At 39.8% G+C, this 12,323-nt stretch overlaps 1 protein-coding gene across 4 annotated transcripts in view; it reads left to right on the top strand.

The window, feature by feature from the left end:
• Positions 1-12,323, top strand: part of VCL (vinculin) — a 103,171-nt gene that overhangs the window by 76,903 nt on the left and 13,945 nt on the right. For 2 of the 4 annotated variants that reach the window (XM_040320667.1, XM_040320666.1), the window contains one exon: positions 9,475-9,705. The exons of the other annotated variants lie outside the window; for them this stretch is intronic. In XM_040320667.1, coding sequence (XP_040176601.1) covers positions 9,475-9,705 — 231 coding nt within the window. The remainder of the gene's footprint in view (positions 1-9,474; positions 9,706-12,323) is intronic. 4 annotated transcript variants of the gene reach the window in all.

The raw sequence follows: 12,323 nt of genomic DNA, 5'->3' as shown, positions 1-12,323 counted from the left end.
TTCATTAGCTGTCTTTGTGATTAAAAGCTGTACATTTGCCATGGGTTATGGTACCTCATAAAGTTTCTCATTCTATTTTCCTAGTGGCACGTTGTGTTTTACAATGGTACATTGTTTATAGGTGTAAGCTTGCGTATAACAAAGTGTGCAATGATTGGATGTAAAGCAGGCATATATTGCAGTATACTTTTATTGTGAACTTTATTAGCAGAAGAACCCTACATATTATGCCTCTTTAAACCTCATTTTGCTATATTACTGGAGGCCTCATTTCAGCACTATGTCCTGCTAACTGCCATCTCCAATCTACAATCAAGGTGACTGAGTGACTGGTTGGCAGGGCATAGTCCTGGAGTTGGTGGAATCTGATTCCCAGTAAGGGCCCTTTTACACGATGGTCATCCGCTGACACCCGCAATCACATAGGGACCCATGTATGTCCCGTTTTCATACGCAACGGATGGATGAAAATGCGGACATACGGTCAGCACATGTGAAAGAGCCCTTACTGACACCAGTCTCAATGGCTTACTGCATATCTTTAAAGTAGACCTGTCTTTGGAAGAAATACATGGGCTGCCATTTCAGATAACCTGAATGTTGTTTACCTGACTGTTCATTTTGAGACACTTGTTTTAAAACCTTAAGTCACTGGCTAAGTCACTGACTCAAAGTATAAAAAGCAGATCAGGTTGGTAAAATCTGCATACTTGTTCCCGTTTATTCAAACTAAAGTACTAAAGCAGGCAAGTGGAATGACAGACAGCTAGTATTTTCTAAATGAGGTCTGCAATGGCAGATATTACTGTGCCTAAATATAAAATGTAAATTGACAAAATATATATATGTGTGTGTGTATATATATATATATATGTGTATATATATATATGTATATATGTATGTGTATATGTATGTGTATATATATATATATATATATATATATATATATATATTTATATTGAATGAAGTGAAGTCATGCATTGCATTCCTATGGGAATGACCACAACCACCCACTATAGCACTTTAGTACTGGTAAGGAAAGGTAATTGATATATTGCTTCTACCCTTCATAACATAGACATGGAGTCCTTGCAGATATTTTACAACTACTGTCTCATATCTTCTATGGCTTAGTCCACAGTCCCTTGAATCAATTCTGGAAATTTTATGTAATGGCGACAAAGTTAATCTCCCCATTGTCTCCAACAAAAAGTAGTCTTTGTGCCTTCCTTTTCTATATTTAAGTTCCTGCCTTCTTTATCTGCTTTGTTTAAAAAAAAAAAAAAAATGTGGTGTTCATTTCTCTGCTTTTTATTAACATTTTCCCACCTTATTTGCGCTTTCAACTCTAAACTATCATATGAACATTCCACTATAAACATTTACAATATTGAAACAAGACTTTTTATTACCTTGTGATGGTTGAACTTGGGTAACGGGACATACTTTCCTTCTGTTTTTACTTTGTATCCCATATATTATAGTGTTTATCTCTTTGCATATACTGATTTTACTATTGTGTTTTTGTCTTTTACATTTTTTATTGGAAAATGTCATTTTATGTTTTGTTTATACCTAAATATTGTGATATCCAAATAAAGAAATAAGAAAAAAATCATCAAACGTGCAACATGGACTGATAAATTGGTAATAAACTCAAAACTCGTGAAATATACAAAGTGTCATCCTAAATATATAAAAATTATGAAATTACTGCAAGTGAATCAATAATACAGATCATTGTGGTGAAATATGCTACGTTAGAAGCCAATGATTTGATAAACAAATTCATAATTGTGTTACTTAACATGCACAACATACCACAAACCCCCTGGCTATGTACTGTATGTGAGAGAACTGAGTTCTAATTCTCGTGTTATAACCAGGGCTTTTTTTCAGCGGGGGAATGCAGTTCCGGCACCTTCTGAACTGACTTTATGTAATAGCAAGGGATGCTGGGGTGTGCTGCAGGGTATTTATGCTCACTGCTGTGGATATATTTTTGCAGGGGGGTCTATTGCTGGTGGGGGACCTATTGTTTCTAGTGGGGTCTTATGTTGCTGGGGGGGGGTCAGTTGTTGCTGAAAGAGATCTACTGTTGGGGGAGGGGTCTATTGTTGATGGCAGCCAGAGTGTCTATTAATGCTGGCTGTATGGAGATCTGTTGATGCTGCCGTGAGTCTATTGTTGCTGGCAGGGAAATTGTGTTGTGGGTGGTCCATTGTTAGGGGGATCTATTGTTGCTGGCTGCAGGGGATCTATTTTACTGCTTTTCTTGATATCATTACCAAATTCCATATAAATTACTTAGCACCACAAAATGATTCTTGGTTCTATATTGTCTAAAAGGGGCGGTACTGGGAGGTGGGGAAAAGGGGTGACTCGGAAAGGGGGAGTTCCTGCACTTATTGTCTGAGGATAAAAAAGCCCTGGTTATAACCATTCGCTATGAGGCAAGTACTAAGGAGATACTTTTTTTTTTTTTTTTTAAACCCATGGATCACAATTAGTTTATATCCTTAGTTATCAATCATGGCTGTAATTGGTGCCACCTAGCCAATATTTACAGCTCAAGCAGAATTGCTCTAGGATAAAGGACTTCAATGTCCAAGTAGGGGTACTTGGGAGATAACCAAACTCTCTCCCTTTTATAACTTTTCTTCTCAACAAATCTTTTCCCAAGTACGCACATTGAGTAGAGATACATTTTTGGTGAAAAAAAGATGTAAAAAATAAGATGAAATCAAATAGTTTTATGATCCATGACTACAATTTTTTCCAGCCAGCGTTTTGCTATTAACCACTTAACGACCGCCTCCTGCATATATACGTCAGCAGAATGGCACGGCTAGGCAGATGTACGTACAGGTACGTCCTGTACATCTACCCAGCCGTGGGTCGCAGGCGCGCTCCCGCGACCCATTCCAAAGCTGCGGGACCCGCGGACCCGATCGCCGCTGGGGTCCTGCGATCGGTCCCCGGAGCTGAAGAACGGAGAGAGCCGCGTGTAAACACGGCTTCCCCGTGCTTCACTGTGGCGGCTGCATCGATCGTGTCACCCCCTTTATAGGGAGACACAATCGATGATGTCACTCCTACAGCCACACCCCCCTACAGTTGTAAACACACACTAGGTGAAACATAACTCCTTCAGCGCCCCCTGTGGTTAACTCCCAAACTGCAACTGTCATTTCCACAATAAACAATGCATTTTAAATGCATTTTTTGCTGTGAAAAGGACAATGGTCCCAAAAATGTGTCAAAATTGTCCGAAGTGTCCGCCATAATGTCGCAGTCACGAAAAAAATCGCTGATCGCCGCCTTTATTTGTAAAAAAAAAAAAATATATATATATAAAAATGCAATAAAACTATCCCCTATTTTGTAAACGCTATAAATTTTGCGCAAACCAACCGATAAACGCTTATTGCGATTTTTTTTTTTTTTTTTTATTTTTTTTTTTTTACCAAAAATAGGTAAAAGAATACGTATCGGCCTAAACTGAGGAAAAATACTTTTTTTTATATATTTTTGGGGGATATTTATTATAGTAAAAAATATTGCATTTTTTACAAAATTGCCGCTCTATTTTTGTTTATAACGCAAAAAATAAAAACCGCAGAGGTGATCAAATACCACCAAAAGAAAGCTCTATTTGTGGGAAAAAAAGGACGCCAATTTTGTTTGGGAGCCATGTCGCACGACCGCGCAATTGTCAGTCAAAGCGACGCGGTGCCGAATCGCAAAAAGGGGCCTGGGCCTTTACCTGCATTTTGGTCCGGGGCTTAAAGCGGAGGTTCACCCATAGCCAACACCTTTTCCCCTTAGCTTCATGCTCGTTTTGTCTAGGGGAATCGGCAATTTGTTTTAAAATATGATCCGTACTTACCCGTTTTCGAGATGTATCTTCTCCGCCGCTTCCGGGTATGGGCTGCGGGACTGGGCGTTCCTTCTTGATTGACAGTCTTCTGAGAGGCTTCCGACGGTCGCATCCATCGCGTCACGATTTTCCGAAAGAAGCCGAACGTCGGTGCGCAGTATAGAGCCGCACCGAGGTTCGGCTTCTTTCGGCTACGAGTAACGCGATGGATGCGACCGTCGGAAGCCTCTCGGAAGGCTGTCAATCAAGAAGGAACGCCCGCTCCCGAAGACCCATACTCGGAAGCGACGGAGACGATGCATCTCGAAAACGGGTAAGTACGGATCATATTTTAAAACAAATTGCCGATTCCCCTAGACAAAACGAGCATGAAGCTAGGGGGAAAATAGAAAAAAAAAAAGAATTGGGTGAACTCCCGCTTTAAGTGGTTAAATATATTTTAGGAAATATTGGCCAATTTTTTTAAATTGCAGGATTTTGGGCCCTTTTTTGCCACTGTCATCTTCAAGGGAGTAACATTCTTGCATAATTTAAAAGGATATTTTCCCTTATAAAAAAAAAATTGCTCTTGAATAAATCAGTTGGGCAACATGAAAGGTGTACTTTTTTACATCTACCTGTGCCTCTACCAACATAGTCAATTGCATTGCCCTTGTGGCCTGCAATACTTTGGAAAGACTGCATGGGCTTTTTTCTAGACAAATATACTCCACATTAAGGGGAAAATCCAAAGTGGAGGGAAATGTCTAACCTGGAAACTCAGTGGATTTATGCGATTGTGCGTGTTTTCACCTCACTGTTCAAATGTGGAGTGGGATGTTAATGTATTTATCAACAGCAGCTAGTCACCCACTCCTTTTTTTAAATTTATTTACATTTATTTTGTCCTCTTTCCATTTTGTCCTCCTTTTTTTTTGTCCTCTAGTGGATCTTTCTGCTGCAGATTTGACTGAAGAGAGATCAATCTTTTTCATATGGATAACCATTTTTGGACTTTATGATTTTTTTTTTGTTTTGTATGATTATATATATATATAATTTTTTTTTTTTTTTTTGTATAGTGAGGTTCCCTTCTAATTGGCAGCTTTAGTACATTGGGGTTTCTGTATTGCCAACTGCTGCATTTTTATTAATGGATATCATTAATTTTAGTTTGTGACAGTTTTAGTAATCTGTGGAGAAATTTTTGATGCTGTTATGTTAATTCTAGTTGGACATATGGGGATGCAAGTTAGGCATTTTTGCCTAGAGATGGTACAATAACCGAGTTCTGTATCGTGAAAACAAATCTTTGCTTAGGATTCTTTGTTAGTCACTTCTGCATTTTCCAATGCTGGCACATGGCACTTTCATGTGTGTGGTTCACTAATTTTGGGTTTATTATTTATCAGTCTTGTATGTTGCACATTTTATATTTAAGCACAGTGATTTGTGTAATTTTATTTACCTCAGTGTTTTTTTTATATATATTTGTTGTCACATGACACTTTGTTTATTTTAAGAGTGTTTTTTATGATGTAGGCATCCTGATCGGTGCAGCACTTTTTCAGTCAGATGTGTAAATATTAGTAACCTGCATTAAAATGTGAGATACCCTTTTTTGCTTTCAAATTATTTGCTTACCCTACCATGAACACGGTGGGTTTTGTAGACCAAAGCTTGGCTGGAAACCAAATTTAAACGGAATGGCGATTTAAATGGTATTGAGGGGCTTGTAAAGGTAAAACATGTTTTCCCTAAATAGCTACCTTTACCTTGGTGCAGTCCTCCTTCACTTACCTCATCCTTCGATTTTAGCTTTTAAATGTCCTTCTTTCTTCTGAGAAACCCTCACTTCCTGTTCTTCTGTCAGTAACTCCACACAGTAATGCGAGGCTCTCTCCCTGGTGTGGAGAAAGCCTCTTGAGAGGGCAATCAGGATAGTCAGGATGTCCACTAACACACAGCTCCTTTATCTGCAAAGTAGAGAGCGTCCTGATCACCCCCTCCCCCCTCAAGAGGCTCTCTCCACACCAGGGAGAAAGCCTTGCATTACTTTGTGGAGTTACAAACGGAAGAACAGGAAGTGAGGATTTCTCAGAAGAAATAAGGAAATTTAAAAGCAAAATCGAAGGATGAGGTAAGTGAAGGAGGACTGCACTAAGGTAAAGGAAGCTATTTTTTTTCTTTTAACCTATTACAACCCCTTTAATAAACTTAATTTGATATGAAAGCTTCTGATTGCAATAACAGTAATGTTTGTTGGTTTATACAATTGTACTTAAAGACCAACTTTAGTTGTGGATATTTTCATTTGGTCCAATGTAACTGTGTATACCATACATGTGGGATGCCTATAGAATCTGGAAATTGCTGTAGTAGACACCACTACTACAGTGCTCTTTACTGCCAAGCAGCTGCCCTGTTGCTTGCACAGAAGGTTTGTTGTTTGGTTTGGGCACCATTCAGAGATCACTTTGCATTTTCTCAATGACTGCAAATCATTCTCTGCATGAGGTAGAGAATGATGCTCTCCATCTTGTCCAATCAGTGAATGCTCTGCTTTCGCAATGTTTTACTACCAATGCAGAGGAACTAAATGTTAGTGTTAGTCATGCTCTTCCCATTGACATGTCTGCCATACAGATTAGGCATACATCAAAGAAAAATGTCGGAAATGTTTTTTTTTTTTTGTAATTGTAGATCTTTGTTCACAATGTAAACAAAATTGCTTCCCAAAGCAAGTATTGTGTTTTTATAAACAGTATATTCACATTAAAAGCCAAGTCCACCCAAAATCGTTCATTGATCTTTTTGTCTGTGGCCTTATGCCAAATGACTGCATATACAGTATAGAGAGGTAGAGAGAGACTGACCCTTGACATTTTTCACATTTTGTCATGTTGCAACCAAAAACATAAATGTATTTTATTGGGATTGATAGACCATCACAAAGTGGCACATAATTGTGAAGTGGAAAGAAACTGATAAATGGTTTTCCAAATTGTTTACAAATATGTCAAAAGTGTTGCGCGCATTTGTATTCAGCCCCCCTTTACTCTGATACCTCTAACTAAAATCTATTGGAACCAATTGCCTTCAGAAGTCACCAAATTAGTAAATGGAGTCCACCTGTGTGTAATTTAATCTTGGTTTAAATACAGCTGTTCTGTGAAGCCCTCAGAGGTTTGTTAGAGAACCTTAGTGAACAAACGGCGTCATGAAGGTCAAGGAACACACCAGACAGGTCAGGGATAAAGTTGTGGAGATGTTTAAACATGGTTGGGTTATAAAAAAAAAATATCCCAAGCTTTTAATATACCACGGAGCACTGTTCAATCCATTTGAAAATGGAAAGGGTATGGCACAACTGCAAACCTACCAAAACATGGTCGTCGACAGGCCAAGCAAGGAGAGAATTTAATCCGAGAAGCAGCCAAGAGGCCTATGACATCTCTGGAGGAGCTGCAGGGATCCACAGCTCAAATGGGAGTCTGTTCAAAGGACAACTATTAGTCATGCACTCCACAAATCTGGCCTTTTATGGAAGAGTGGCAAGAAGAAAGTCATTGTTGAAAGAAAACCATAAGAAGTCCCGTTTGCAGTTTGCGAGAATCTATGTGGGGGACACAGCAAACATGTGGAAGAAGGTGCTCTGGTCAGATGAGACCAAAATTGAACTTTTTGGCTTAAAAGCAAAACGCTACGTATGGCAGAAAACTAACTGCACATCACCATGAACACACCATCCAGCAGGGACAGGAAAGTTGGTCAGAGTTGATGGTAAGATGGATGGAGCCAAATACAGGGCAGTCTTAGAACAAAACATGGAGTCTGCAAAAGAGTTGAGACTGGGGCAGAGGTTCACCTTCCAGCAGGACAACAAACCTAAACATACAGCCAGAGTTACAATGGAATGGTTTAGATCAAAGCATATTCATGTGTTAGAATTGCCCTATCAAAGTCCAGATCTAAATCCAAATGAGAATCTGTGACAAGACTTGAAAATTGCTGTTTAGACACTCTCCATCCAATCTGACAGAGGTCAAGCTATTTTGAAAAGGAAATTGGGCAAAACAAGTCTCTAGATGTGCAAAGTTGGTAGAGACATCCCCAAAAAGACTTGCAGCTGTAATTGCAGAGAAAGGTGGTTCTACAAAGTATTGACTCAGGGGGGCTGAATACAAATGCACGCCACACTTTTCACAGATTTGTAAAAAAAAAAATTCAAAACACTTTATTGTTTTCCTTTCACAATTATGTGCCACTTTGTGTGGGTCTAGCACATAAAATCTCAATAAAATAAATTTACGTTTTTGGCTGTAACATGACAAAATTTGGAAAATTTCAAGGGGTATGAATCCTTTATCTAGGAGTGTAGCTCTATGGCTTATGTCACACTGGCTGTAATATTGCCAGGTTAATCATTTATTCATGTAACTTATTTTTTCCTTTTTTTTTTTATCATGCTCTTTATAAACCTTTTATTATTAGTAATGCAGTCATGCATAATGAATCCATGCTATAGTGTATCTAAAATCATAGACAGCTTATTTTTTTATCAGTTGACAATCGGTTGTTGACCTTTTTGTGGTTGATCACAAGTGATAACAAAAATCTTGGATAGGAATGGTTTAACCACCTTTTTTTTTTTTTTTTTTCTTTTTTTTTTTTTCCCTGTCTGGGTCCTATTTTGAAGATTATCCTTCACTTCCATCCCAGAGATGAATAACCGGTAGAAAGAGGAAATCTCTGTATGAGGAAAACTAGAAAATACTTTTCTGTTGGGGGATTTTCCTCTATTCTTTCACTGATAACTGTAAAACTTCAGATTTCCCATAAATTTCTATTTTTGTGACGGTGTTCACCATACCTTGTAGGCAGGATACATCTTCTCGGCAAGGGCACAGAAAGCAATAGGAACCTGTGATTGGGGTAGAGCACCACACCTGCAGGATTTCTAACCCTTCCCTATGCTATCCAGAGCTTACAAATTGAGCTTTACACAATACTTACATTTAAGTCCACAGGAGGTACATTAAAGCTGAACTTAACTGCTTGATTTGTCAAGTTTCCCAAAACAATTTACATTCAAGGGCATGCCGTGAATAAGAACAGTCACTTGTGGTTGTGTTCTCAATCAGACTGCCAAGCCATCAAATAGCTGATTGTCATAACTGATCACATGGGCAGCACCATGGTAACTGAAGAGCAAACAGAAGCTAAGAGGGTGGTTTCATTGGAGGTAAGGTCGAGGAGGGTTTAGTTCCACTTTAAAAGATGGGTGATAATTTTACCTTGTAATGTGCATTCACATTTAAATTTGGGTAGGCTTTGCTTTTAAATATATTGTTTTAGTTTAAATCTTAGTCTTCACTTACCTTTTGGAATTTCATAAATGTGTATTGTGATTTATTCCTATTGTTTTAACGTTTCAATTATATGATCATGGTTCTACTAGACCGCTAAAAAGAAAACTGTGAAAACTGTGAATACATGTACCCAAGTAGTCATATGGTTTGGCTTCTGGAGCAGTCAGCCCTTTGCCCTCCTTTCCCACCTCTGCTTCTGATACTAACCTGTCCCCCTTTCTTTACCCCTCCCTGCCCTCCCAGTCACCTGGAAGCCCTGCTCCTGCTACCCCGCAGGGTACAGAAGCCGTTGTGTCTGAGGTAGAGCAGGAGCGTGAGGAAGAGGAGGAAGCGTCAGTAGAATTTGTCCTCTCTGACGTTGAAGATGATTATGAGCCAGAGCTGCTGTTAGTGCCTGAGGGGCAGCCTGTGAACCAGCCAATGCTGGCCGCAGCTCAGTCTTTACATCGGGAAGCTACCAAATGGTCCAGTAAGGTATTCGATGGTTACAAAATATGCATCCTCCACCGTGCCATGTGCATCCCACCCTCCATCAATGACACGGTTTGCGCCTCCCGTCTGCGCCAAGCTGATGGTTTTGCTGAGTGTTTACCTGTGCTGGCTTGTGTCTGCGAGCCCATGAATGGCTTCCTCAATAGATTTTGGCTTGTGTATGTTTTGTGTATCAAGATATATATGTTGGGTTAGCCGTCTAGTAATACTTATGATCTGTTGAAGATAGGGGATAGTATAATTTCATACAAGTATTCAACATTACCATGCTCATCAAAATGGATTACAGCAGCTTGGAACTGGATGCAATTAAAGGGCATTATAGCTAGAATGTGTCTGTCTAATCTGTTTTTTCTATGTATGCCAATAACCAGTATCCTATCTCCATTCCATCCAGTTCATACTAACAGACAAGCCCTCAATGAGAATTGTTCAGCCTTCCACTTTACCCTTTGATGTGCTTTTAACAGTTTTATTTGGCATAATATGAATTAACCATTTTTTTTTTGTTGCATGGCTCCCCAAGTTTCAATGTAATTGATTATGACAAATGTGAAGGTTTGATCCCACAAACTAGAATTACTGACCAGAAGTGTATCATTTATAATGGTTATCCCTCCGAAATACCTGAATCACTTGGTGCGGGATAAAAAATATATATACAGAATATAGAAAATGCCTCTTCCCCAGTAGTAGTCATGTCATTTGGGTAGCTAGATGCTGTCAGTTTGTGAAAAATGGAAACTCATTCAAGAAAACAGATTTACAATGATTTAAGAACAATATCCACATATGGCCTACGTATTTTAGTATTTTTTTTAAAGTGTTTTGTAACCCTAAAAAAAAAAAAGAACCTGCTCCCTTGTATACACAGCACAGGGCTTGTGCTATCTAATCTGCCTCTTTCTAAGCTGTAAAAAAAACAAGCAGATATTGACCCCCCCCCCCCGACCCGTCTGAGCTGACCACGATAATTACGGTTGCTGAACCTTGACTATTGTCAGCATACGTGTCTCCGTTATCCACAGCTCTCCTCTTTCCTCCCTTCCTGCCTGTCAGCTCCCGTGTCCGTGTCCCCCCCCCCCCCCAATACATCCTGTCGCTATTCATAGTACAAAAAACTTTACTAAATATCCTGGCAGCCCCTCTAATTTATCTGACGATAACTCACTCTGTAAGCCCTGGTTCACATTAGTATTCACATTGGCATTTGCCGGCAATGGCTCTGTCCTAATCTGTGCCATGCCGATTTCAAAAAGTAGTTTCTGTACTACTTTTTGCGATTTCGGGCTGCGATTTACATTGACATCTGTGCAGAAACCTACACGGATGTCTCTGAAATCGCGCCCGAATTTGGGACTGACAAGCGGGAGTGAAATCGTGCTGAACTCGCACGGCTTCATTCCCGCATGCCAGTGTGAACCTGTGCCAAGTGTTTAAAAAGCCTCTAAATTCCCTTTTCCAGTTATCTTCAGGCCATTCACGTGACTCCCGGCTACTACAATCCAAGGCTACAGTGGGAGGTGCTGAGTGACCAGCATGGCTGCCACGTGACTTCAGGCTAACATCCGAGGGAGATCTCTGCTCCTCCTGCTGTAGCCTTGGGTGGTAGTAGCAGATCAGCCGGGAGTCGTGTGAATGGCCTGAAGATAACTGAAAAAGTATTTAGAGGCATCTTTTTAACCCTTACAAAGTGCATTATTGATTTTTGTACATTTGCCCACTGAAAAATGACCAGTCTATAATCTTAATACTTGGTTTATTTTAACAGTGAGTGACAGAATAACAGCAACAATTTCCAGAAAAACGCATTTCAAAAAGTTTTATAAATGGATTTGCATTTTAATGAGTGAAATAAGTATTTAACCCCTTCGCAAAACATGACTTTGTACTTGGTGGCAAAACCCTTGTCAGAAGTTTCTTGTAGTTGACCACCAGGTTTGCACACCTCTCTCTAGGGTTTTTGTCCCCACGCCTCTTCTCAGATCCTTTCCAAGTCATTAAGGTTTCAAGGCTGACATTTGGTAACTCCGAACCTTCAGCTCCCTCCACATATTTACTATAGGATTAAGGTCTGGAGACTGGCTAGGCCACTCCAGGACCTTTTTTTTTTTTTTTTCTTCTTTTTAAAACCGAATTTATTATAACAGAGTGCATACATGTTATTACATACAGCCAGAGTACAGACATTTCAATACTGGTGTCATACATGTGAAACCTAGGGAAATATCCAAAAAAGAGAGAGCGATATCTGGTGCTGACCATGTAGCTCGTCTGGACCCACAATTCACCCAGCCAGGGGTAGATCAGCCACCTGGCAACACAGACCCAATCCGCCTCACGTACAAGTATCGGAGTCTTGTAGCCAACAATCCCGTATTTGGTCGGGCATTCCCTGTCAATATACATAACCTTTTTATACGGCAAGTTCTTATTGACCTCCACCTTCCACTCCACCAACCTAGGGGGTACGGGTCGCATCGAATTCTGGGTAATAATCTTCCGCACCGAGAACAAGATCTCGTGCAGGAACGTCTTTGTATATTTGTCTAAAGCATCCGGAAGTACCCCAAGTAGGCATTGTCTTGGGTCTAACGTGA

The sequence above is a fragment of the Rana temporaria genome, chromosome 8 (assembly GCF_905171775.1).
Source record: "Rana temporaria chromosome 8, aRanTem1.1, whole genome shotgun sequence".
Lineage (NCBI taxonomy): Eukaryota > Metazoa > Chordata > Amphibia > Anura > Ranidae > Rana > Rana temporaria.
Note: the sequence above shows the minus strand (reverse complement) of the source record. Positions and strands in the feature narration are given on the sequence as shown.